General features: G+C 46.8%; 2 protein-coding genes and 48 non-coding genes across 50 annotated transcripts; 35 read left to right on the top strand and 15 right to left on the bottom strand.

Moving 5' to 3' along the window:
- Positions 1–60: 60 nt before the first annotated feature.
- On the bottom strand, positions 61–1,536 carry LOC149937704 (uncharacterized). Its single transcript, XM_090177799.1, has one exon. The coding sequence runs from the start codon at positions 1,534–1,536 to the stop codon at positions 61–63; it is 1,476 nt and encodes a 491-aa protein (XP_090033925.1).
- A 92-nt stretch (positions 1,537–1,628) lies between these two features.
- LOC149937703 (uncharacterized) lies at positions 1,629–3,344 on the bottom strand. The gene has a single exon (XM_090177798.1). The coding sequence runs from the start codon at positions 3,342–3,344 to the stop codon at positions 1,629–1,631; it is 1,716 nt and encodes a 571-aa protein (XP_090033924.1).
- A 927-nt stretch (positions 3,345–4,271) lies between these two features.
- Positions 4,272–4,344, top strand: TRNAA-AGC (transfer RNA alanine (anticodon AGC)). The gene has a single exon. It is a non-coding gene; the product is annotated as a tRNA-Ala (tRNA).
- Positions 4,345–4,535: 191 nt separating this feature from the next.
- Positions 4,536–4,608, top strand: TRNAA-AGC (transfer RNA alanine (anticodon AGC)). Its single transcript has one exon. It is a non-coding gene; the product is annotated as a tRNA-Ala (tRNA).
- A 191-nt stretch (positions 4,609–4,799) lies between these two features.
- On the top strand, positions 4,800–4,872 carry TRNAA-AGC (transfer RNA alanine (anticodon AGC)). The gene has a single exon. It is a non-coding gene; the product is annotated as a tRNA-Ala (tRNA).
- A 64-nt stretch (positions 4,873–4,936) lies between these two features.
- TRNAA-AGC (transfer RNA alanine (anticodon AGC)) lies at positions 4,937–5,009 on the top strand. Its single transcript has one exon. It is a non-coding gene; the product is annotated as a tRNA-Ala (tRNA).
- Positions 5,010–5,200: 191 nt separating this feature from the next.
- TRNAA-AGC (transfer RNA alanine (anticodon AGC)) lies at positions 5,201–5,273 on the top strand. The gene has a single exon. It is a non-coding gene; the product is annotated as a tRNA-Ala (tRNA).
- An 854-nt stretch (positions 5,274–6,127) lies between these two features.
- On the top strand, positions 6,128–6,200 carry TRNAA-AGC (transfer RNA alanine (anticodon AGC)). Its single transcript has one exon. It is a non-coding gene; the product is annotated as a tRNA-Ala (tRNA).
- Positions 6,201–6,264: 64 nt separating this feature from the next.
- On the top strand, positions 6,265–6,337 carry TRNAA-AGC (transfer RNA alanine (anticodon AGC)). Its single transcript has one exon. It is a non-coding gene; the product is annotated as a tRNA-Ala (tRNA).
- Positions 6,338–6,401: 64 nt separating this feature from the next.
- On the top strand, positions 6,402–6,474 carry TRNAA-AGC (transfer RNA alanine (anticodon AGC)). The gene has a single exon. It is a non-coding gene; the product is annotated as a tRNA-Ala (tRNA).
- Positions 6,475–6,811: 337 nt separating this feature from the next.
- On the top strand, positions 6,812–6,884 carry TRNAA-AGC (transfer RNA alanine (anticodon AGC)). Its single transcript has one exon. It is a non-coding gene; the product is annotated as a tRNA-Ala (tRNA).
- Positions 6,885–7,222: 338 nt separating this feature from the next.
- Positions 7,223–7,295, top strand: TRNAA-AGC (transfer RNA alanine (anticodon AGC)). The gene has a single exon. It is a non-coding gene; the product is annotated as a tRNA-Ala (tRNA).
- A 1,267-nt stretch (positions 7,296–8,562) lies between these two features.
- TRNAA-AGC (transfer RNA alanine (anticodon AGC)) lies at positions 8,563–8,635 on the top strand. The gene has a single exon. It is a non-coding gene; the product is annotated as a tRNA-Ala (tRNA).
- Positions 8,636–8,699: 64 nt separating this feature from the next.
- On the top strand, positions 8,700–8,772 carry TRNAA-AGC (transfer RNA alanine (anticodon AGC)). The gene has a single exon. It is a non-coding gene; the product is annotated as a tRNA-Ala (tRNA).
- A 64-nt stretch (positions 8,773–8,836) lies between these two features.
- On the top strand, positions 8,837–8,909 carry TRNAA-AGC (transfer RNA alanine (anticodon AGC)). Its single transcript has one exon. It is a non-coding gene; the product is annotated as a tRNA-Ala (tRNA).
- Positions 8,910–9,100: 191 nt separating this feature from the next.
- On the top strand, positions 9,101–9,173 carry TRNAA-AGC (transfer RNA alanine (anticodon AGC)). The gene has a single exon. It is a non-coding gene; the product is annotated as a tRNA-Ala (tRNA).
- A 64-nt stretch (positions 9,174–9,237) lies between these two features.
- On the top strand, positions 9,238–9,310 carry TRNAA-AGC (transfer RNA alanine (anticodon AGC)). The gene has a single exon. It is a non-coding gene; the product is annotated as a tRNA-Ala (tRNA).
- A 64-nt stretch (positions 9,311–9,374) lies between these two features.
- On the top strand, positions 9,375–9,447 carry TRNAA-AGC (transfer RNA alanine (anticodon AGC)). The gene has a single exon. It is a non-coding gene; the product is annotated as a tRNA-Ala (tRNA).
- A 64-nt stretch (positions 9,448–9,511) lies between these two features.
- On the top strand, positions 9,512–9,584 carry TRNAA-AGC (transfer RNA alanine (anticodon AGC)). The gene has a single exon. It is a non-coding gene; the product is annotated as a tRNA-Ala (tRNA).
- An 876-nt stretch (positions 9,585–10,460) lies between these two features.
- On the top strand, positions 10,461–10,533 carry TRNAA-AGC (transfer RNA alanine (anticodon AGC)). Its single transcript has one exon. It is a non-coding gene; the product is annotated as a tRNA-Ala (tRNA).
- A 328-nt stretch (positions 10,534–10,861) lies between these two features.
- On the top strand, positions 10,862–10,934 carry TRNAA-AGC (transfer RNA alanine (anticodon AGC)). Its single transcript has one exon. It is a non-coding gene; the product is annotated as a tRNA-Ala (tRNA).
- Positions 10,935–11,135: 201 nt separating this feature from the next.
- Positions 11,136–11,208, top strand: TRNAA-AGC (transfer RNA alanine (anticodon AGC)). Its single transcript has one exon. It is a non-coding gene; the product is annotated as a tRNA-Ala (tRNA).
- Positions 11,209–11,409: 201 nt separating this feature from the next.
- TRNAA-AGC (transfer RNA alanine (anticodon AGC)) lies at positions 11,410–11,482 on the top strand. The gene has a single exon. It is a non-coding gene; the product is annotated as a tRNA-Ala (tRNA).
- Positions 11,483–11,683: 201 nt separating this feature from the next.
- Positions 11,684–11,756, top strand: TRNAA-AGC (transfer RNA alanine (anticodon AGC)). The gene has a single exon. It is a non-coding gene; the product is annotated as a tRNA-Ala (tRNA).
- A 64-nt stretch (positions 11,757–11,820) lies between these two features.
- TRNAA-AGC (transfer RNA alanine (anticodon AGC)) lies at positions 11,821–11,893 on the top strand. Its single transcript has one exon. It is a non-coding gene; the product is annotated as a tRNA-Ala (tRNA).
- A 328-nt stretch (positions 11,894–12,221) lies between these two features.
- On the top strand, positions 12,222–12,294 carry TRNAA-AGC (transfer RNA alanine (anticodon AGC)). The gene has a single exon. It is a non-coding gene; the product is annotated as a tRNA-Ala (tRNA).
- A 201-nt stretch (positions 12,295–12,495) lies between these two features.
- TRNAA-AGC (transfer RNA alanine (anticodon AGC)) lies at positions 12,496–12,568 on the top strand. Its single transcript has one exon. It is a non-coding gene; the product is annotated as a tRNA-Ala (tRNA).
- A 64-nt stretch (positions 12,569–12,632) lies between these two features.
- On the top strand, positions 12,633–12,705 carry TRNAA-AGC (transfer RNA alanine (anticodon AGC)). The gene has a single exon. It is a non-coding gene; the product is annotated as a tRNA-Ala (tRNA).
- Positions 12,706–12,769: 64 nt separating this feature from the next.
- On the top strand, positions 12,770–12,842 carry TRNAA-AGC (transfer RNA alanine (anticodon AGC)). The gene has a single exon. It is a non-coding gene; the product is annotated as a tRNA-Ala (tRNA).
- A 64-nt stretch (positions 12,843–12,906) lies between these two features.
- TRNAA-AGC (transfer RNA alanine (anticodon AGC)) lies at positions 12,907–12,979 on the top strand. Its single transcript has one exon. It is a non-coding gene; the product is annotated as a tRNA-Ala (tRNA).
- A 201-nt stretch (positions 12,980–13,180) lies between these two features.
- Positions 13,181–13,253, top strand: TRNAA-AGC (transfer RNA alanine (anticodon AGC)). Its single transcript has one exon. It is a non-coding gene; the product is annotated as a tRNA-Ala (tRNA).
- A 739-nt stretch (positions 13,254–13,992) lies between these two features.
- On the top strand, positions 13,993–14,065 carry TRNAA-AGC (transfer RNA alanine (anticodon AGC)). The gene has a single exon. It is a non-coding gene; the product is annotated as a tRNA-Ala (tRNA).
- A 64-nt stretch (positions 14,066–14,129) lies between these two features.
- Positions 14,130–14,202, top strand: TRNAA-AGC (transfer RNA alanine (anticodon AGC)). The gene has a single exon. It is a non-coding gene; the product is annotated as a tRNA-Ala (tRNA).
- Positions 14,203–14,266: 64 nt separating this feature from the next.
- On the top strand, positions 14,267–14,339 carry TRNAA-AGC (transfer RNA alanine (anticodon AGC)). The gene has a single exon. It is a non-coding gene; the product is annotated as a tRNA-Ala (tRNA).
- A 337-nt stretch (positions 14,340–14,676) lies between these two features.
- On the top strand, positions 14,677–14,749 carry TRNAA-AGC (transfer RNA alanine (anticodon AGC)). Its single transcript has one exon. It is a non-coding gene; the product is annotated as a tRNA-Ala (tRNA).
- A 64-nt stretch (positions 14,750–14,813) lies between these two features.
- On the top strand, positions 14,814–14,886 carry TRNAA-AGC (transfer RNA alanine (anticodon AGC)). The gene has a single exon. It is a non-coding gene; the product is annotated as a tRNA-Ala (tRNA).
- Positions 14,887–15,214: 328 nt separating this feature from the next.
- Positions 15,215–15,287, top strand: TRNAA-AGC (transfer RNA alanine (anticodon AGC)). Its single transcript has one exon. It is a non-coding gene; the product is annotated as a tRNA-Ala (tRNA).
- A 592-nt stretch (positions 15,288–15,879) lies between these two features.
- On the bottom strand, positions 15,880–15,952 carry TRNAA-AGC (transfer RNA alanine (anticodon AGC)). The gene has a single exon. It is a non-coding gene; the product is annotated as a tRNA-Ala (tRNA).
- Positions 15,953–16,290: 338 nt separating this feature from the next.
- On the bottom strand, positions 16,291–16,363 carry TRNAA-AGC (transfer RNA alanine (anticodon AGC)). The gene has a single exon. It is a non-coding gene; the product is annotated as a tRNA-Ala (tRNA).
- A 201-nt stretch (positions 16,364–16,564) lies between these two features.
- On the bottom strand, positions 16,565–16,637 carry TRNAA-AGC (transfer RNA alanine (anticodon AGC)). The gene has a single exon. It is a non-coding gene; the product is annotated as a tRNA-Ala (tRNA).
- A 602-nt stretch (positions 16,638–17,239) lies between these two features.
- On the bottom strand, positions 17,240–17,312 carry TRNAA-AGC (transfer RNA alanine (anticodon AGC)). Its single transcript has one exon. It is a non-coding gene; the product is annotated as a tRNA-Ala (tRNA).
- Positions 17,313–17,503: 191 nt separating this feature from the next.
- Positions 17,504–17,576, bottom strand: TRNAA-AGC (transfer RNA alanine (anticodon AGC)). Its single transcript has one exon. It is a non-coding gene; the product is annotated as a tRNA-Ala (tRNA).
- Positions 17,577–17,640: 64 nt separating this feature from the next.
- Positions 17,641–17,713, bottom strand: TRNAA-AGC (transfer RNA alanine (anticodon AGC)). The gene has a single exon. It is a non-coding gene; the product is annotated as a tRNA-Ala (tRNA).
- Positions 17,714–18,178: 465 nt separating this feature from the next.
- Positions 18,179–18,251, bottom strand: TRNAA-AGC (transfer RNA alanine (anticodon AGC)). Its single transcript has one exon. It is a non-coding gene; the product is annotated as a tRNA-Ala (tRNA).
- A 602-nt stretch (positions 18,252–18,853) lies between these two features.
- Positions 18,854–18,926, bottom strand: TRNAA-AGC (transfer RNA alanine (anticodon AGC)). Its single transcript has one exon. It is a non-coding gene; the product is annotated as a tRNA-Ala (tRNA).
- A 465-nt stretch (positions 18,927–19,391) lies between these two features.
- TRNAA-AGC (transfer RNA alanine (anticodon AGC)) lies at positions 19,392–19,464 on the bottom strand. Its single transcript has one exon. It is a non-coding gene; the product is annotated as a tRNA-Ala (tRNA).
- Positions 19,465–19,529: 65 nt separating this feature from the next.
- Positions 19,530–19,602, bottom strand: TRNAA-AGC (transfer RNA alanine (anticodon AGC)). Its single transcript has one exon. It is a non-coding gene; the product is annotated as a tRNA-Ala (tRNA).
- Positions 19,603–19,940: 338 nt separating this feature from the next.
- TRNAA-AGC (transfer RNA alanine (anticodon AGC)) lies at positions 19,941–20,013 on the bottom strand. Its single transcript has one exon. It is a non-coding gene; the product is annotated as a tRNA-Ala (tRNA).
- Positions 20,014–20,077: 64 nt separating this feature from the next.
- On the bottom strand, positions 20,078–20,150 carry TRNAA-AGC (transfer RNA alanine (anticodon AGC)). The gene has a single exon. It is a non-coding gene; the product is annotated as a tRNA-Ala (tRNA).
- A 64-nt stretch (positions 20,151–20,214) lies between these two features.
- On the bottom strand, positions 20,215–20,287 carry TRNAA-AGC (transfer RNA alanine (anticodon AGC)). The gene has a single exon. It is a non-coding gene; the product is annotated as a tRNA-Ala (tRNA).
- Positions 20,288–22,070: the final 1,783 nt, after the last annotated feature.

Below are 22,070 nucleotides of genomic sequence, written 5' to 3'. Positions count from 1 at the left end.
CGCGGCTCTGGCGCCTCTGGAAGGAATGTCCGCAGGATTTTCTAATCCTGGGCAGTGATATCAATTTCGTGGATCGGTTAGTTCGTTAATTTCTACGGCTCGATTCTTTACGAATGGTCGACGAATGCTTGGTTCTTTTTTGACCCAGCTCAGGGCGATAGTTGAATCGGTCCATAAGAATAGTTTGATGTTTTCGTCTTTAAATAGATCCTTGACGTTACTAAGTAGGCGTGCGCCTAGAAGGCACCCCATCAGCTCTAGGCGGGGAAGAGATAATTTTGCCTTTATTGGAGCGACCCTTGTTTTGGACGCGACGAAAGAAACCCCTACTTTCTGCGATTCTGTAACGTATCTGACGTATATGACAGTCGCGTACGCCTTGACTCTGGCGTCGCAAAAACAATGCAATTGACGACTGACTACTTTCTCTTCCGGAAAGTAGCATCTAGGCAATTCTATCCTGCGTAATTCTGGCATCTCCGTTAGCCATTGTTGAAACTGATCGGCCATTTGTTCGGGTAATTCTGCGTCCCAAGTTTTCTTCTGCTCCCAGAGCTGTTGAAATAGAAACTTTGCCCTAATTGTATAGGGTGATATAATGCCAACTGGATCGTTTATGCGTGAAACAGCACTGAGCACGTAACGCTTGGTTTTCTTCGTGTCTCGAAGGACTTCTAATAGTTTTGACAAATCAAAGGAAAATGTATCTTGTTCGGGATCCCATAGCAATCCGTGGACCTTTTGGCTTTCTAGTTCAGCTTGACCTTGAAATTTTACGTATTCCGATCCTGTTTGTTCGGCTGACAAACCCCACATTTTATGAAATTCAGGCGAATTCGTTTGCCACTTGCGGAGACGCATGCTCGCTCCTTCTAATATGGTCGAAACTCTTTTGGATAGGTCGAAAGCTTCACGCGGTGTTTCGTCTCCTCCCAGAAAATCATCTACATATAGGTTCTCGTCTAGCGCTTCCACGGCTTTGCTATCCGACTCTGAATATTTTCTAATGTGAACTTTGATGGTTGCTGCTAGCAGGAATGGAGAGCTCGTGACGCCGAAAGGTACCCTTGTCATCCGTAGTACTTGAAAATCGTTCTCTATTATTTTTCCCGACTCGTCTTCTTTAGTCCAAAGGAATCTGACGCTATCCCTTTCTTCTTCCAGGAGACCGACCTGGTGAAATGCTTTTTCGATGTCCGACACTATGACAACTTGGTGGTTACGAAATCTTAGGAGAAGCTTTAGTAGATCTTGATAGAAATTTGCTCCGCTAGATAAACATTCGTTAAGCGAGAGCTCGCCTTTACTTTTGGACGAACCGTCCTGAACAATACGAAGTTTGGTCGTTGAGCTCGAGTCCCGACGTACGGATTGATGCGGCAAATAAAAAGCTCCGACTGGCATTTCTTTTTCATCAAAGACCTTTTCTACAATTCCCAGCGCCATCTGTTCATCGATAACCTTCTTATATTCTTCGTAGAGAATCGGGTCTCTATTGAATCTTCTCACTAGACTTTGCATTCTAGTGGTGGCCATGGCCAAATTGTTGGACAATCTCTCCTTCGGATTTTCCACGGAAATTTTACGTAATACCGCTGATCCTTAACGACGACGGTTTTCTCGAAATCTTACATGACGTCATCATCAGATAAGTCAGGTTCTTGGTCGACCTTGATGCCAAGCGTAACCAATTCCCAGAACGATTGAAGAGTGTCTGAGATTTTGGCGTCTTCTACGCTAATCTTCATTACGTTGACGATATTGCTACTGATCCCTCCGTAGGACGGAGTTGGTCCTTGTATAGCCCACCCGAGCTTCATTTCGAGAGCTACGAATGAATTTCCAAATCGTTCAGGTATTCCTTTTACGATGTCCCAATAGAAGTCCGAGCCGATGAGAATACCAATACTGGAGCTTCGAGGAGTTTCGCTTGTAATTTCGTCCGCTAACTGATAACCTCGTGATTCGACGAACTTTTCGATTTCGGCGCAGTTGACAGCTGTGATGACGTTGCAAAGATACGGAACGACTATAGCTTTTATTTCGATTTTCTCTCGCGGGTTCTTGGTGTTTTGAATGGTTATGCGTACTAATTTCCTACGGACGTCTTCGGGGCGTTGGTTTCCAAAGCTATGAATGGCGATTGACTTATAGCCGATGACTGGTAGTTTCAATTTTTGCGCGATTTCTTCTTTGATGAAGGAAGCTTGACTGCCGGTATCCAGAAGACATCTGACGCGCTCTCGAATTTCGGGATTAGTGTCGTGTGTGGCGAAGGCTTGCGCGGTTTGCAGTAAGACCGTTTTCTCGCATTCTACTTGCGCGACTACTTTCACGCCGGTTCGATCAGATGTTTGTTGGGAGACTTTAGGCTCAATTTTATTATACGCATTCTCGTTCGAATTTTCCGTCTGGTGAGCTTTGTTTTGATTACACATAGCGACGTTGTGTTTTCTTTTACATATCTTACATGTTCTTGACTTCGACGCGCAATCTCGAGCTTCGTGATTTAATCGAAGGCATACGAAACATCTGCGTGAATCGCGTATAATCTTTCTTTTCTCCTCGAGCGTAAATTTACCACAATACGAGGTGCCATGGACGTCTGACTTACAAAAAATGCAAAACATGCCTCTCCCGGTGACGTTTGTAGAGAGTGTCGCGGAAGTTTGAGGATACATTTTACTTCGTGTTCCATAATTTTCACTTTTATCCGAGCAACTGGACTTTGGCCTAGAGCTTTCTGAACCGTGGTCGTTTTTAGAACTATTATTACCTAAAATATGGCATATTTCACGACCTTCAACTTCTAATCTCAAGAATTTTATAAATTCTTCTATATTCCATTCTGTGGATTTTCCGCGACTCAGACTGTACTTAAGTCGAATATCATTGGGCAAACAGCTGACTAAATGTGAACCAATCGAGTCACTATTGTTTTCAACATTTACTCCTAGAGCATTTAAGCTTCTAACGTTAATTTCGACACTGTCGTAAAATCTTCTTAAATTATTGAAATTATTAGAGTCGTCAACGGGTTCTAATTCAGCAAGTCTTTTAAAAAGCCTATGGCCTACCAAGTCTGGACGATTATATCTATTTTCCAAAATATCTAAGGCTACCTCGTAATTCTCATCCGACGCGGTCATTTCACTAATTAAATTTCTAGGATCACCCTCTAAGTAAGAAATTAGATAATCAAATTTATCTACCCTACAAATGTTCTTATTGGCTATCGCGGACTTAAATTGGCTGATGAATCCTGTCCACTTGGTGACGTCGCCGTTGAAGGGTTTGATGGTCAAAGTCGTAAGTCTCGATTGCTGAATCGATGCGTTGATCATTTCATTTAAGTCTCCTCCTGCTTCGCCTGCACCGCAACCGATTCCACCTCAATTTCTGCCGCCGTTGCGTCGCTGAATAGGTCCATTATTCTCTCGTCCAACAGTTGTAGACTAGCTTCTTTCGCAGCCAGTATAGCCAAGTGCTCCTCAAGGTCTTCTTCGCTCGGTTCATACAGACTGATTAACACGGTTAAATCGTTCAAAATCCGATTGATATTTGATCGAGTAGTCTTTCTCACAGTGGCTAAACGATAAAGCTCACTCTGCTTTTGTTTGGATAACGGCTTCGTTAAAACTATTTCGTCCGTTGATGTGGATGCCGTGATGTTATCGTTCGTCCCTTCCGATCCAATCATTTCACTCAAAGTTCGATCCCTAGACGATTTATAAACTGCTCACTGTTCTTGTTCCCGGGTTTCACGGCACCATAAAGATTATTCTCGAGAGGTGGTTCGATGGTACGGTTGGAATATTTGGGAGAGCTAAATATATTCTCGGACGCCGACTGAAAAACGTCTGAGAACTTTACTAATAACCGTGAATTGAGGAAACGATGAATTTAAAATTAAATAACACTTTAATATCTTAACTATTTTCTACGCAATACTTCGCGATACAATTGGGTCCCTTTGCTGGGACAGCTAACTAAAAATGGTCTTTGCTTTGACCGCTCTCAATCTCAACAGATTTTCCGTTATTAAGGTCTCTCTTTTAAAAACCATCTTTTAAAACAATATTACTATACATCGAATAAATACCGCGAGGCGCGCGCTTACTCGCGACAAGGCAGGGTTTTTCTTTTTCTTTTTAATTATTTTGCTAGCATTTTTACGTTATGAAGTTGCAATTTACATGTAAAGGTTATGAATTTAATATAATTTTGAAAGTATAAAGGGAAAAATGGGGCGCGTAAGAAACCATTTCACAGGGGGCGTAGCTCAGATGGTAGAGCGCTCGCTTAGCATGCGAGAGGTACCGGGATCGATGCCCGGCGCCTCCAATGTAAACCAAATTTTCGGAACGGCGGTCTTACTCGACTAAACATTTAATTAATATCGTAAACAGGGGGCGAAGCTCAGATGGTAGAGCGCTTGCTTAGCATGCGAGAGGTACCGGGATCCATGCCAATGTAAACGAAATTTTCGGAACGGCGGTCTTACTCGACTAAACATTTAATAACTATGGTAAACAGGGGGCGTAGCTCAGATGGTAGAGCGCTCGCTTAGCATGCGAGAGGTACCGGGATCGATGCCCGGCGCCTCCAATGTAAACGAAATTTTCGGAACGGCGGTCTTACTCGACTAAACATTTAATTAATATCGTAAACAGGGGGCGAAGCTCAGATGGTAGAGCGCTTGCTTAGCATGCGAGAGGTACCGGGATCGATGCCAATGTAAACGAAATTTTCGGAACGGCGGTCTTACTCGACTAAACATTTAATTACTATGGTAAACAGGGGGCGTAGCTCAGATGGTAGAGCGCTCGCTTAGCATGCGAGAGGTACCGGGATTGATACCCGGCGCCTCCAATGTAAACAAAATTTTCGGAACGGTGGTCTTACTCGACTAAACATTTAATTAATATGGTAAACAGGGGGCGTAGCTCAGATGGTAGAGCGCTCGCTTAGCATGCGAGAGGTACCGGGATCGATGCCCGGCGCCTCCAATGTAAACCAAATTTTCGGAACGGCGGTCTTACTTGACTAAACATTTAATAAATATGGTAAATAGGGGGCGTAGCTCAGATGGTAGAGCGCTCGCTTAGCATGCGAGAGGTACCGGGATCGATGCCAATGTAAACAAAATTTTCGGAACGGCGGTCTTACTCGACTAAACATTTAATAACTATGGTAAACAGGGGGCGTAGCTCAGATGGTAGAGCGCTCGCTTAGCATGCGAGAGGTACCGGGATCGATGCCCGGCGCCTCCAATGTAAACGAAATTTTCGGAACGGCGGTCTTACTCGACTAAACATTTAATTAATATCGTAACAGGAGGCGAAGCTCAGATGGTAAAGCGCTTGCTTAGCATGCGAGAGGTACCGGGATCGATGCCAATGTAAACGAAATTTTCGGAACGGCGGTCTTACTCGACTAAACATTTAATTACTATGGTAAACAGGGGGCGTAGTTCAGATGGTAGAGCGCTCGCTTAGCATGCGAGAGGTACCGGGATTGATGCCCGGCGCCTCCAATGTAAACGAAATTTTCGGAACGGTGGTCTTACTCGACTAAACATTTAATTAATATGGTAAACAGGGGGCGTAGCTCAGATGGTAGAGCGCTCGCTTAGCATGCGAGAGGTACCGGGATCGATGACCGGCGCCTCCAATGTAAACCAAATTTTCGGAACGGCGGTCTTACTCGACTAAACATTTAATTAATATCGTAAACAGGGGGCGAAGCTCAGATGGTAGAGCGCTTGCTTAGCATGCGAGAGGTACCGGGATCGATGCCAATGTAAACGAAATTTTCGGAACGGCGGTCTTACTCGACTAAACATATAATAACTATGGTAAACAGGTGGCGTAGCTCAGATGGTAGAGCGCTCGCTTAGCATGCGAGAGGTACCGGAATCGATGCCCGGCGCCTCCAATGTAAACGAAATTTTCGGAACGGCGGTCTTACTCGACTAAACATTTAATTAATATCGTAACAGGGGGCGAAGCTCAGATGGTAGAGCGCTTGCTTAGCATGCGAGAGGTACCGGGATCGATGCCAATGTAAACGAAATTTTCGGAACGGCGGTCTTACTCGACTAAACATTTAATTACTATGGTAAACAGGGGGCGTAGCTCAGATGGTAGAGCGCTCGCTTAGCATGCGAGAGGTACCGGGATTGATACCCGGCGCCTCCAATGTAAACAAAATTTTCGGAACGGTGGTCTTACTCGACTAAACATTTAATTAATATGGTAAACAGGGGGCGTAGCTCAGATGGTAGAGCGCTCGCTTAGCATGCGAGAGGTACCGGGATCGATGCCCGGCGCCTCCAATGTAAACCAAATTTTCGGAACGGCGGTCTTACTTGACTAAACATTTAATAAATATGGTAAACAGGGGGCGTAGCTCAGATGGTAGAGCGCTCGCTTAGCATGCGAGAGGTACCGGGATCGATGCCCGGCGCCTCCAATGTAAACGAAATTTTCGGAACGGCGGTCTTACTCGACTAAACTTTTAATTAATATGGTAAACAGGGGGCGTAGCTCAGATGGTACAGCGCTCGCTTAGCAGGCGAGAGGTACCGGGATCGATGCCTGGCGCCTCCAATGTAAACGAAATTTTCGGAACGGCGGTCTTACTCGACTAAACATTTAATTATTATGGTAATCAGGGGCGTAGCTCAGATGGTAGAGCGCTTGCTTAGCATGCGAGAGGTACCGGGATCGATGCCCGGCGCCTCCAATGTAAACGAAATTTTCGGAACGGCGGTCTTACTCGACTAAACATTTAATTTCTATGGTAAACAGGGGGCGTAGCTCAGATGGTACAGCGCTCGCTTAGCATGCGAGAGGTACCGGGATCGATGCCCGGCGCCTCCAATGTAAACGAAATTTTCGGAACGGCGGTCTTACTCGACTAAACATTTAATTTCTATGGTAAACAGGGGGCGTAGCTCAGATGGTACAGCGCTCGCTTAGCATGCGAGAGGTACCGGGATCGATGCCTGGCGCCTCCAATGTAAACGAAATTTTCGGAACGGCGGTCTTACTCGACTAAACATTTAATTAATATGGTAAACAAGGGGCGTAGCTCAGATGATAGAGCGCTAGCTTAGCATGCGAGAGGTACCGGGATCGATGCCCGGCGCCTCCAATGTAAACGAAATTTTCGGAACGGCGGTCTAACTCGACTAAACATTTAATTACTATGGTAAACAGGGGGCGTAGCTCAGATGGTAGAGCGCTCGCTTAGCATGCGAGAGGTACCGGGATCGATGCCCGGCGCCTCCAATGTAAACGAAATTTTCGGAACGGCGGTCTTACTCGACTAAACATTTAATTACTATGGTAAACAGGGGGCGTAGCTCAGATGGTACAGCGCTCGCTTAGCATGCGAGAGGTACCGGGGTCGATGCCCGGCGCCTCCAATGTAAACGAAATTTTCGGAACGGCGGTCTTACTCGACTAAACATTTAATTAATATGGTTAACAGGGGGCGTAGTTCAGATGGTAGAGCGCTCGCTTAGCTTGCGAGAGGTACCGGGATCGATGCCCGGCGCCTCCATTGTAAACGAAATTTTCGGAACGGCGGTCTTACTTGACTAAACATTTAATTAATATGGTAAACAGGGGGCGTAGCTCAGATGGTAGAGCGCTTGCTTAGCATGCGAGAGGTACCGGGATCGATGCCAATGTAAACGAAATTTTCGGAACGGCGGTCTTACTCGACTAAACATTTAATGACTATGGTAAACAGGGGGCGTAGCTCAGATGGTAGGCCGCTCGCTAAGCATGCGAGAGGTACCGGGATCGATGCCCGGCGCCTCCAATGTAAACGAAATTTTCGGAACGGCGGTCTTACTTGACTAAACATTTAATTAATATGGTAAACAGGGGGCGTAGCTCAGATGGTAGAGCGCTTGCTTAGCATGCGAGAGGTACCGGGATCGATGCCAATGTAAACGAAATTTTCGGAACGGCGGTCTTACTCGACTAAACATTTAATGACTATGGTAAACAGGGGGCGTAGCTCAGATGGTAGAGCGCTCGCTAAGCATGCGAGAGGTACCGGGATCGATGCCCGGCGCCTCCAATGTAAACGAAATTTTCGGAACGGCGGTCTTACTTGACTAAACATTTAATTAATATGGTTAACAGGGGGCGTAGTTCAGATGGTAGAGCGCTCGCTTAGCTTGCGAGAGGTACCGGGATCGATGCCCGGCGCCTCCATTGTAAACGAAATTTTCGGAACGGCGGTCTTACTTGACTAAACATTTAATTAATATGGTAAACAGGGGGCGTAGCTCAGATGGTAGAGCGCTTGCTTAGCATGCGAGAGGTACCGGGATCGATGCCAATGTAAACGAAATTTTCGGAACGGCGGTCTTACTCGACTAAACATTTAATGACTATGGTAAACAGGGGGCGTAGCTCAGATGGTAGAGCGCTCGCTAAGCATGCGAGAGGTACCGGGATCGATGCCCGGCGCCTCCAATGTAAACGAAAGTTTCGGAACGGCGGTCTTACTCGACTAAACATTTAATTAATATGGTAAACAGGGGGCGTAGCTCAGATGGTAGAGCGCTCGCTTAGCATGCGAGAGGTACCGGGATCGATGCCCGGCGCCTCCATTGTAAACGAAATTTTCGGAACGGCGGTCTTACTTGACTAAACATTTAATTAATATGGTAAACAGGGGGCGTAGCTCAGATGGTAGAGCGCTCGCTTAGCATGCGAGAGGTACCGGGATCGATGCCCGGCGCCTCCATTGTAAACGAAATTTTCGGAACGGCGGTCTTACTTGACTAAACATTTAATTAATATGGTAAACAGGGGGCGTAGCTCAGATGGTAGAGCGCTCGCTTAGCATGCGAGAGGTACCGGGATCGATGCCCGGCGCCTCCATTGTAAACGAAATTTTCGGAACGGCGGTCTTACTTGACTAAACATTTAATTAATATGGTAAACAGGGGGCGTAGCTCAGATGGTAGAGCGCTTGCTTAGCATGCGAGAGGTACCGGGATCGATGCCAATGTAAACGAAATTTTCAAAACGGCGGTCTTACTCGACTAAACATTTAATTACTATGGTAAACAGGGGGCGTAGCTCAGATGGTAGAGCGCTCGCTTAGCATGCGAGAGGTACCGGGATCGATGCCCGGCGCCTCCAATGTAAACGAAATTTTTGGAACGGCGGTCTTACTCGACTAAACATTTTATTAATATGGTAAACAGGGGGCGTAGCTCAGATGGTAGAGCGCTCGCTTAGCATGCGAGAGGTACCGGGATCGATGCCCGGCGCCTCCAATGTAAACGAAATTTTCGGAACGGTGGTCTTACGCGACTAAACATTTAATTAATATGGTGAACAGGGGGCGTAGCTCAGATGGTAGAGCGCTCGCTTAGCATGCGAGAGGTACCGGGATCGATGCCCGGCGCCTCCAATGTAAACGAAGTTTTCGGAACGGCGGTCTTACTCGACTAAACATTTAATTAATATGGTAAACAGGGGGCATAGCTCAGATGGTAGAGCGCTCGCTTAGCATGCGAGAGGTACCGGGATCGATGCCCGGCGCCTCCAATGTAAACGAAATTTTCGGAACGGCGGTCTTACTCGACTAAACATTTAATTCATATGGTAAACAGGGGGCGTAGCTCAGATGGTAGAGCGCTCGCTTAGCATGCGAGAGGTACCGGAATCGATGCCCGGCGCCTCCAATGTAAACGAAATTTTCGGAACGGCGGTCTTACTCGACTAAACATGTAATTATTATGGTTAACAGGGGGGAAACCTAAAATGGTAGAGCGCTCGCTGAACGTGCGAGAGGTACCGGGATCCATGCCCGGCGCCTCCAATGTAAACGAAATTTTCGGAACGGCGGTCTTACTCGACTAAACATTTAATTAATATGGTAAACAGGGGGCGTAGCTCAGATTGTAGAGCGCTCGCTTAGCGTGCGAGAGGTACCGGGATCGATGCCCGGCGCCTCCAATGTAAACGAAATTTTCGGAACGGCGGTCTTACTCGACTAAACATTTAATTAATATGGTAAACAGGTGGCGTAGCTCAGATGGTAGAGCGCTCGCTTAGCATGCGAGAGGTACCGGGATCGATGCCGATGTAAACGAAATTTTCGGAACGGCGGTCTTACTCAACTAAACATTTAATTACTATGGTAAACAGGGGGCGTAGCTCCGATGGTACAGCGCTCGCTTAGCATGCGAGAGGTACCGGGATCGATGCCCGGCGCCTCCAATGTAAACGAAATTTTCGGAACGGCGGTCTTACTCGACTAAACATTTAATTACTAATGTAAACAGGGGGCGTAGCTCAGATGGTACAGCGCTCGCTTAGCATGCGAGAGGTACCGGGGTCGATGCCCGGCGCCTCCAATGTAAACGAAATTTTCGGAACGGCGGTCTTACTCGACTAAACATTTAATTAATATGGTTTACAGGGGGCGTAGCTCAGATGGTAGAGCGCTCGCTTAGCATGCGAGAGGTACCGGGATCGATGCCCGGCGCCTCCATTGTAAACGAAATTTTCGGAACGGCGGTCTTACTTGACTAAACATTTAATTAATATGGTAAACAGGGGACGTAGCTCAGATGGTAGAGCGCTTCCTTAGCATGCGAGAGGTACCGGGATCGATGCCAATGTAAACGAAATTTTCGGAACGGCGGTCTTACTCGACTAAACATTTAATTACTATGGTAAACAAGGGGCGTAGCTCAGATGGTAGAGCGCTCGCTAAGCATGCGAGAGGTACCGGGATCGATGCCCGGCGCCTCCAATGTAAACGAAATTTTCGGAACGGCGGTCTTACTCGACTAAACATTTAATTACTATGGTAAACAGGGGGCGTAGCTCAGATGGTACAGCGCTCGCTTAGCATGCGAGAGGTACCGGGATCGATGCCCGGCGCCTCCAATGTAAACGAAATTTTCGGAACGGCAGTCTTACTCGACTAAACATTTAATTAATATGGTAAACAGGGGGCGTAGCTCAGATGGTGGAGCGCTCGCTTAGCATGCGAGAGGTACCGGGATCGATGCCCGGCGCCTCCAATGTAAACGAAATTTTCGGAACGGCGGTCTTACTCGACTAAACATTTAATTAATATGGTAAACAGGGGGCGTAGCTCAGATGGTAGAGCGCTCGCTTAGCATGCGAGAGGTACCGGGATCGATGCCCGGCGCCTCCATTGTAAACGAAATTTTCGGAACGGCGATCTTACTTGACTAAACATTTAATTAATATGGTAAACAGGGGGCGTAGCTCAGATGGTAGAGCGCTCGCTTAGCTTGCGAGAGGTACCGGGATCGATGCCCGACGCCTCCAATGTAAACGAAATTTTCGTAACGGCGGTCTTACTCGACTAAACATTTAATTACTATGGTAAACAGGGGGCGTAGCTCAGATGGTAGAGCGCTCGCTTAGCATGCGAGAGGTACCGGGATCGATGCCCGGCGCCTCCAATGTAAACGAAATTTTCGGAACGGCGGTCTTACTCGACTAAACATTTAATTACTAATGTAAACAGGGGGCGTAGCTCAGATGGTACAGCGCTCGCTTAGCATGCGAGCGGTACCGGGGTCGATGCCCGGCGCCTCCAATGTAAACGAAATTTTCGGAACGGCGGTCTTACTCGACTAAACATTTAATTACTAATGTAAACAGGGGGCGTAGCTCAGATGGTAGAGCGCTCGCTTAGCATGCGAGAGGTACCGGGATCGATGCCCGGCGCCTCCATTGTAAACGAAATTTTCGGAACGGCGGTCTTACTCGACTAAACATTTAATTACTAATGTAAACAGGGGGCGTAGCTCAGATGGTAGAGCGCTCGCTTAGCATGCGAGAGGTACCGGGATCGATGCCCGGCGCCTCCATTGTAAACGAAATTTTCGGAACGGCGGTCTTACTTGACTAAACATTTAATTAATATGGTAAACAGGGGACGTAGCTCAGATGGTAGAGCGCTTCCTTAGCATGCGAGAGGTACCGGGATCGATGCCAATGTAAACGAAATTTTCGGAACGGCGGTCTTACTCGACTAAACATTTAATTACTATGGTAAACAAGGGGCGTAGCTCAGATGGTAGAGCGCTCGCTAAGCATGCGAGAGGTACCGGGATCGATGCCCGGCGCCTCCAATGTAAACGAAATTTTCGGAACGGCGGTCTTACTCGACTAAACATTTAATTACTATGGTAAACAGGGGGCGTAGCTCAGATGGTACAGCGCTCGCTTAGCATGCGAGAGGTACCGGGATCGATGCCCGGCGCCTCCAATGTAAACGAAATTTTCGGAACGGCAGTCTTACTCGACTAAACATTTAATTAATATGGTAAACAGGGGGCGTAGCTCAGATGGTGGAGCGCTCGCTTAGCATGCGAGAGGTACCGGGATCGATGCCCGGCGCCTCCAATGTAAACGAAATTTTCGGAACGGCGGTCTTACTCGACTAAACATTTAATTAATATGGTAAACAGGGGGCGTAGCTCAGATGGTAGAGCGCTCGCTTAGCATGCGAGAGGTACCGGGATCGATGCCCGGCGCCTCCATTGTAAACGAAATTTTCGGAACGGCGATCTTACTTGACTAAACATTTAATTAATATGGTAAACAGGGGGCGTAGCTCAGATGGTAGAGCGCTCGCTTAGCATGCGAGAGGTACCGGGATCGATGCCCGGCGCCTCCATTGTAAACGAAATTTTCGGAACGGCGATCTTACTTGACTAAACATTTAATTAATATGGTAAACAGGGGGCGTAGCTCAGATGGTAGAGCGCTCGCTTAGCATGCGAGAGGTACCGGGATCGATGCCCGACGCCTCCAATGTAAACGAAATTTTCGTAACGGCGGTCTTACTCGACTAAACATTTAATTACTATGGTAAACAGGGGGCGTAGCTCAGATGGTAGAGCGCTCGCTTAGCATGCGAGAGGTACCGGGATCGATGCCCGGCGCCTCCAATGTAAACGAAATTTTCGGAACGGCGGTCTTACTCGACTAAACATTTAATTACTAATGTAAACAGGGGGCGTAGCTCAGATGGTACAGCGCTCGCTTAGCATGCGAGAGGTACCGGGGTCGATGCCCGGCGCCTCCAATGTAAACGAAATTTTCGGAACGGCGGTCTTACTCGACTAAACATTTAATTAATATGGTTTACAGGGGGCGTAGCTCAGATGGTAGAGCGCTCGCTTAGCATGCGAGAGGTACCGGGATCGATGCCCGGCGCCTCCATTGTAAACGAAATTTTCGGAACGGCGGTCTTACTTGACTAAACATTTAATTAATATGGTAAACAGGGGACGTAGCTCAGATGGTAGAGCGCTTCCTTAGCATGCGAGAGGTACCGGGATCGATGCCAATGTAAACGAAATTTTCGGAACGGCGGTCTTACTCGACTAAACATTGAATTACTATGGTAAACAAGGGGCGTAGCTCAGATGGTAGAGCGCTCGCTAAGCATGCGAGAGGTACCGGGATCGATGCCCGGCGCCTCCAATGTAAACGAAATTTTCGGAACGGCGGTCTTACTCGACTAAACATTGAATTACTATGGTAAACAAGGGGCGTAGCTCAGATGGTAGAGCGCTCGCTAAGCATGCGAGAGGTACCGGGATCGATGCCCGGCGCCTCCAATGTAAACGAAATTTTCGGAACGGCGGTCTTACTCGACTAAACATTTAATTACTATGGTAAACAGGGGGCGTAGCTCAGATGGTACAGCGCTCGCTTAGCATGCGAGAGGTACCGGGATCGATGCCCGGCGGCTCCAATGTAAACGAAATTTTCGGAACGGCAGTCTTACTCGACTAAACATTTAATTAATATGGTAAACAGGGGGCGTAGCTCAGATGGTGGAGCGCTCGCTTAGCATGCGAGAGGTACCGGGATCGATGCCCGGCGCCTCCAATGTAAACGAAATTTTCGGAACGGCGGTCTTACTCGACTAAACATTTAATTAATATGGTAAACAGGGGGCGTAGCTCAGATGGTAGAGCGCTCGCTTAGCATGCGAGAGGTACTGGGATCGATGCCCGGCGCCTCCATTGTAAACGAAATTTTCGGAACGGCGGTCTTACTCGACTAAACATTTAATTACTATGGTAAACAGGGGGCGTAGCTCAGATGGTAGAGCGCTCGCTTAGCATGCGAGAGGTACCGGGATCGATGCCCGGCGCCTCCAATGTAAACGAAATTTTCGGAACGGCGGTCTTACTCGACTAAACATTTAATTACTGCGGTAAACAGGGGGCGTAGCTCAGATGGTAGAGCGCTCGCTTAGCATGCGAGAGTTACCGGGATCGATTCCCGGCGCCTCCATTGTAAACGAAATTTTGGGAACGGCGATCTTACTTGACTAAACATTTAATTAATATGGTAAACAGGGGGCGTAGCTAAGATGGTAGAGCGCTCGCGTAGCATGCGAGAGGTACCGGGATCGATGCCCGACGCCTCCAATGTAAACGAAATTTTCGTAACGGCGGTCTTACTCGACTAAACATTTAATTAATATGGTAAACAGGGGGCGTAGCTCAGATGGTAGAGCACTTGCTAGCATGCGAGAGGTACCGGGATCGATGCCCGACGCCTCCAATGTAAACGAAATTGTCGTAACGGCGGTCTTACTCGACTAAACATTTAATTACTATGGTAAACAGGGGGCGTAGCTCAGATGGTAGAGCGATCGCTTAGCATGCGAGAGGTACCGGGATCGATGCCCGGCGCCTCCAATGTAAACGAAATTTTTGGAACGGCGGTCTTACTCGACTAAACATTTAATTACTATGGTAAACAGGGGGCGTAGCTCAGATGGTAGAGCGATCGCTTAGCATGCGAGAGGTACCGGGATCGATGCCCGGCGCCTCCAATGTAAACGAAATTTTTGGAACGGCGGTCTTACTCGACTAAACATTTAATTAATATGGTAAACAGGGGGCGTAGCTCAGATGGTAGAGCGCTCGCTTAGCATGCGAGGGGTACCGGTATCGCTGCCCGGCGCCTCCAATGTAAACGAAATTTTCGTAATGGTGGTCTTACTCGACTAAACATTTAATTACTATGGTAAACAGGGGGCGTAGCTCAGATGGTAGAGCGATCGCTTAGCATGCGAGAGGTACCGGGATCGATGCCAATGTAAACGAAATTTTCGGAACGGCGGTCTTAGTCGACTAAACATTTAATTACTATGGTAAACAGGGGGCGTAGCTCAGATGGTAGAGCGATCGCTTAGCATGCGAGAGGTACCGGGATCGATGCCCGGCGCCTCCAATGTAAACGAAATTTTTGGAACGGCGGTCTTACTCGACTAAACATTTAATTAATATGGTAAACAGGGGGCGTAGCTCAGATGGTAGAGCGCTCGCTTAGCATGCGAGGGGTACCGGTATCGCTGCCCGGCGCCTCCAATGTAAACGAAATTTTCGGAACGGCGGTCTTACTCGACTAAACATTTAATTACTGCGGTAAACAGGGGGCGTAGCTCAGATGCTAAGCGAGCGCTCTACCATCTGAGCTACGCCCCCTGTTTACCATATTAATTAAATGTTTAGTCGAGTAAGACCGCCGTTCCGAAAATTTCGTTTACATTGGAGGCGCCGGGCATCGATCCCGTTACCTCTCGCATGCTAAGCGAGCGCTCTACCATCTGAGCTACGCCCCCTGTTTACCATAGTAATTAAATGTTTAGTCGAGTAAGACCGCCGTTCCGAAAATTTCGTTTACATTGGAGGCGCCGGGCATCGATCCCGTTACCTCTCGCATGCTAAGCGAGCGCTCTACCATCTGAGCTACGCCCCTTGTTTACCATAGTAATTAAATGTTTAGTCGAGTAAGACCGCCGTTCCGAAAATTTCGTTTACATTGGAGGCGCCGGGCATCGATCCCGGTACCTCTCGCATGCTAAGCGAGCGCTCTACCATCTGAGCTACGCCCCCTGTTTACCATAGTAATTAAATGTTTAGTCGAGTAAGACCGCCGTTCCGAAAATTTCGTTTACATTGGAGGCGCCGGGCATCGATCCCGTTACCTCTCGCATGCTAAGCGAGCGCTCTACCATCTGACCTACGCCCCCTGTTTACCATAGTAATTAAATGTTTGGTCGAGTAAGACCGCCGTTCCGAAAATTTCGTTTACATTGGAGGCGCCGGGCATCGATCCCGTTACCTCTCGCATGCTAAGCGAGCGCTCTACCATCTGACCTACGCCCCCTGTTTACCATAGTAATTAAATGTTTAGTCGAGTAAGACCGCCGTTCCGAAAATTTCGTTTACATTGGAGGCGCCGGGCATCGATCCCGGTACCTCTCGCATGCTAAGCGAGCGCTCTACCATCTGAGCTACGCCCCCTGTTTACCATAGTAATTAAATGTTTAGTCGAGTAAGACCGCCGTTCCTTAAATTTGTTTTACATTGGAGGCGCCGGGCATCGATCCCGTTACCTCTCGCATGCTAAGCGAGCGCTCTACCATCTGAGCTACGCCCCCTGTTTACCATAGTAATTAAATGTTTAGTCGAGTAAGACCGCCGTTCCGAAAATTTCGTTTACATTGGAGGCGCCGGGCATCGATCCCGGTACCTCTCGCATGCTAAGCGAGCGCTCTACCATCTGAGCTACGCCCCCTGTTTACCATAGTAATTAAATGTTTAGTCGAGTAAGACCACCGTTCCGAAAATTTCGTTTACATTGGAGGCGCCGGGCATCGATCCCGGTACCTCTCGCATGCTTAGCGAACGCTCTACCATCTAAACTACGCCCCCTGTTTACCATAGTAATTAAATGTTTAGTCGAGTAAGACAGCCGTTCCGAAAATTTCGTTTACATTGGCATCGATCCCGGTACCTCTCGCATGCTAAGCGAGCGCTCTACCATCTGAGCTACGCCCCCTGTTTACCATAGTAATTAAATGTTTAGTCGAGTAAGACCGCCGTTCCGAAAATTTCTTTTACATTGGAGGCGCCGGGCATCGATCCCGTTACCTCTCGCATGCTAAGCGAGCGCTCTACCATCTGAGCTACGCCCCCTATTTACCATATTAATTAAATGTTTAGTCGAGTAAGACTGTCGTTCCGAAAATTTCGTTTTTATTAGAGGCGCCGGGCATCGATCCCGGTACCTCTCGCATGCTAATCGAGCGCTCTACCATCTGAGCTACGCCCCCTGTTTACCATAGTAATTAAATGTTTAGTCGAGTAAGACCACCGTTCCTTAAATTTCTTTTACATTGGAGGCGCCGGGCATCGATCCCGGTACCTCTCGCATGCTAAGCGAGCGCTCTACCATCTGAGCTACGCCCCCTGTTTACCATAGTAATTAAATGTTTAGTCGAGTAAGACAGCCGTTCCGAAAATTTCGTTTACATTGGCATCGATCCCGGTACCTCTCGCATGCTAAGCGAGCGCTCTACCATCTGAGCTACGCCCCCTGTTTACCATAGTAATTAAATGTTTAGTCGAGTAAGACCGCCGTTCCGAAAATTTCGTTTACATTGGAGGCGACGGGCATCGATCCCGGTACCTCTCGCATGCTAAGCGAGCGCTCTACCATCTGAGCTACGCCCCCTGTTTACCATAGTAATTAAATGTTTAGTCGAGTAAGACCACCGTTCCTTAAATTTCTTTTACATTGGAGGCGCCGGGCATCGATCCCGGTACCTCTCGCATGCTAAGCGAGCGCTCTACCATCTGAGCTACGCCCCCTGTTTACCATAGTAATTAAATGTTTAGTCGAGTAAGACAGCCGTTCCGAAAATTTCGTTTACATTGGCATCGATCCCGGTACCTCTCGCATGCTAAGCGAGCGCTCTACCATCTGAGCTACGCCCCCTGTTTACCATATTAATTAAATGTTTAGTCGAGTAAGAACGTCGTTCCGAAAATTTCGTTTACATTGGAGGCGACGGGCATCGATCCCGGTACCTCTCGCATGCTAAGCGAGCGCTCTACCATCTGAGCTACGCCCCATGTTTACCATAGTAATTAAATGTTTAGTCGAGTAAGACCGCCGTTCCTTAAATTTGTTTTACATTGGAGGCGCCGGGCATCGATCCCGTTACCTCTCGCATGCTAAGCGAGCGCTCTACCATCTGAGCTACGCCCCCTGTTTACCATAGTAATTAAATGTTTAGTCGAGTAAGACCGCCGTTCCGAAAATTTCGTTTACATTGGAGGCGCCGGGCATCGATCCCGGTACCTCTCGCATGCTAAGCGAGCGCTCTACCATCTGAGCTACGCCCCCTGTTTACCATAGTAATTAAATGTTTAGTCGAGTAAGACCACCGTTCCGAAAATTTCGTTTACATTGGAGGCGCCGGGCATCGATCCCGGTACCTCTCGCATGCTTAGCGAACGCTCTACCATCTAAGCTACGCCCCCTGTTTACCATAGTAATTAAATGTTTAGTCGAGTAAGACAGCCGTTCCGAAAATTTCGTTTACATTGGCATCGATCCCGGTACCTCTCGCATGCTAAGCGAGCGCTCTACCATCTGAGCTACGCCCCCTGTTTACCATAGTAATTAAATGTTTAGTCGAGTAAGACCGCCGTTCCGAAAATTTCTTTTACATTGGAGGCGCCGGGCATCGATCCCGTTACCTCTCGCATGCTAAGCGAGCGCTCTACCATCTGAGCTACGCCCCCTATTTACCATATTAATTAAATGTTTAGTCGAGTAAGACTGTCGTTCCGAAAATTTCGTTTTTATTAGAGGCGCCGGGCATCGATCCCGGTACCTCTCGCATGCTAATCGAGCGCTCTACCATCTGAGCTACGCCCCCTGTTTACCATAGTAATTAAATGTTTAGTCGAGTAAGACCACCGTTCCTTAAATTTCTTTTACATTGGAGGCGCCGGGCATCGATCCCGGTACCTCTCGCATGCTAAGCGAGCGCTCTACCATCTGAGCTACGCCCCCTGTTTACCATAGTAATTAAATGTTTAGTCGAGTAAGACAGCCGTTCCGAAAATTTCGTTTACATTGGCATCGATCCCGGTACCTCTCGCATGCTAAGCGAGCGCTCTACCATCTGAGCTACGCCCCCTGTTTACCATAGTAATTAAATGTTTAGTCGAGTAAGACCGCCGTTCCGAAAATTTCTTTTACATTGGAGGCGCCGGGCATCGATCCCGTTACCTCTCGCATGCTAAGCGAGCGCTCTACCATCTGAGCTACGCCCCCTATTTACCATATTAATTAAATGTTTAGTCGAGTAAGACTGTCGTTCCGAAAATTTCGTTTACATTGGAGGCGCCGGGCATCAATCCCGGTACCTCTCGCATGCTAAGCGAGCGCTCTACCATCTGAACTACGCCCCATGTTTACCATAGTAATTAAATGTTTAGTCGAGTAAGACTACCGTTCCTTAAATTTCTTTTACATTGGAGGCGCCGGGCATCGATCCCGGTACCTCTCGCATGCTAAGCGAGCGCTCTACCATCTGAGCTACGCCCCCCTGTTTACCATAGTAATTAAATGTTTAGTCGAGTAAGACCGCCGTTCCGAAAATTTCGTTTACATTGGAGGCGCCGGGCATCGATCCCGGTACCTCTCGCATGCTAAGCGAGCGCTCTACCATCTGAGCTACGCCCCCTGTTTACCATAGTAATTAAATGTTTAGTCGAGTAAGACCACCGTTCCTTAAATTTCTTTTACATTGGAGGCGCCGGGCATCGATCCCGTTACCTCTCGCATGCTAAGCGAGCGCTCTACCATCTGAGCTACGCCCCCTATTTACCATATTAATTAAATGTTTAGTCGAGTAAGACTGTCTTTCCGAAAATTTCGTTTTTATTAGAGGCGCCGGGCATCGATCCCGGTACCTCTCGCATGCTAATCGAGCGCTCTACCATCTGAGCTACGCCCCCTGTTTACCATAGTAATTAAATGTTTAGTCGAGTAAGACCACCGTTCCTTAAATTTCTTTTACATTGGAGGCGCCGGGCATCGATCCCGGTACCTCTCGCATGCTAAGCGAGCGCTCTACCATCTGAGCTACGCCCCCTGTTTACCATAGTAATTAAATGTTTAGTCGAGTAAGACCGCCGTTCCGAAAATTTCGTTTACATTGGAGGCGCCGGGCATCGATCCCGGTACCTCTCGCATGCTAAGCGAGCGCTCTACCATCTGAGCTACGCCCCCTGTTTACCATAGTAATTAAATGTTTAGTCGAGTAAGACCGCCGTTCCGAAAATTTCGTTTACATTGGAGGCGCCGGGCATCGATCCCGGTACCTCTCGCATGCTAAGCGAGCGCTCTTCCATCTGAGCTACGCCCCCTGTTTACCATAGTAATTAAATGTTTAGTCGAGTAAGACCGCCGTTCCTTAAATTTCTTTTACATTGGAGGCGCCGGGCATCGATCCCGTTACCTCTCGCATGCTAAGCGAGCGCTCTACCATCTGAGCTACGCCCCCTATTTACCATATTAATTAAATGTTTAGTCGAGTAAGACCGTCGTTCCGAAAATTTCGTTTTCATTGGAGAAAAGACAGATTAATAGAATACGCGCCCAATTTGTTTCTGAGATGGCAAATGACAAATTGAAGATATAGGAAGACAAGGGATCTCTTTGTCTTATGCCTTTGAGTATTTTGAATTTCGAAGTTATTACGTTATTTAACTTAATGCTCGCTTCAGCCGAAGTGTAAATTGACTTTATTAAGTTTATTATAATTGATCCAAAACCAACATGCTCTAATATTTATAATAAATACCAGGGAAACTATAGCCAACGGGATATTGTTATATTCAAAATATTGTATAGCATATCGCACCAAGGCGATGTTAGAGCCGATATATCGGCCTGGGATACTCTAAGTCTGATCTTCGTGAATAACATTGCTTATCAATTTCCGAAAGAGATTGCCGAGAACCTTTGCAAAAATTTTGTAATCCGAATTCAATAGCGAGATTGGACGCCAGATTTTGAGAAGTTTTGGGTATCCTTTATTGAAAATGAAGATTAAGAGTGCCATAGAGAAGGAACTTGGGATCGATGTCAAAAGTACGAGCAAGCAAAAGAGCCGAAAAAGTACTCCTACAATTACGCGCCAGAAATGTGCGTAGGATTCGTTGGTCAAGCCATCTCCTAGGAGTGTAATGTTTATGAAAGCGCAATTTTGAATATCTATGGAAACTGTATCTAATTATTCAATGGCCGAATCATCAGATTGTGGTATGTAAATATTGTAAATACCAATTCGAAGTTTTAAGTCTTTGTATACCATTTCCGTACGATGTAGATAACCCTCTATACGAGTGGTGACTTTAAAATAAATGTGATTATTTAAATAGTACGAAGCTTTAAAGAACGTCGCGACTCCTGATTGACAATAAGAGAGACCACTACAATGAATTATATGTGGATTGGGAACGTTCTTTAAAGCTGGTGTTTTTTTAAAAAAGTTTCTTGCAAGAAACAAAAGGTAGCATTTTTGTCTTCCATGAAATTAATATCTTTGATCATTTCGAAAGGCGAATTTAGGCCTCTCGTGTTGTATGATGCAAGTACGATAGACATTAAATTTCAGAACAGGGTATATATAAGATTATAATTGTAGAGTGTAAAGCACAAATATTTGTATACTTTAGGCTTATTTTCCAGGTTTCTGTAGATTTTTAAGTAACCTTTCCAGTCTCTAAATTCCTTCGCTACTTTGACATTTTTTATATATTATATTATATTATATTAATGACCTTTTATGTTATGTTTTTTGTATTTATTTAAGATACTTCTTCGTCATTTGCTTAAACATGCTTTTAATATTATAATAAGCTTTTTCATCGTTTGTCTGAAGTCGAAATGAAAGATCTTTCCGCATCAGTTGTTAAACAAAGCTCCTCGTGTCATCGTGCAATCATAATTGAATGGAGTTAGTAATTTAAGGATGACGGCAGGTCTTCCAAATTTTGACCATTTTGGTTACAACAGCTAGGTTGTAACAAAAAAAATTATTTTTCGTTAAGTAATTTGTGAACGTCCTTTAACTGCTTTATGACGGGACACGTATTAAACCAAAAGGAACTACCATCGGATACTTGATATTTAAAACATTTTAAG

Source organism: Leiobunum rupestre, chromosome 6, assembly GCF_980474605.1.
Source record: "Leiobunum rupestre chromosome 6, qqLeiRupe1.1.hap1, whole genome shotgun sequence".
NCBI lineage: Eukaryota > Metazoa > Arthropoda > Arachnida > Opiliones > Sclerosomatidae > Leiobunum > Leiobunum rupestre.
Note: the sequence above shows the minus strand (reverse complement) of the source record. Positions and strands in the feature narration are given on the sequence as shown.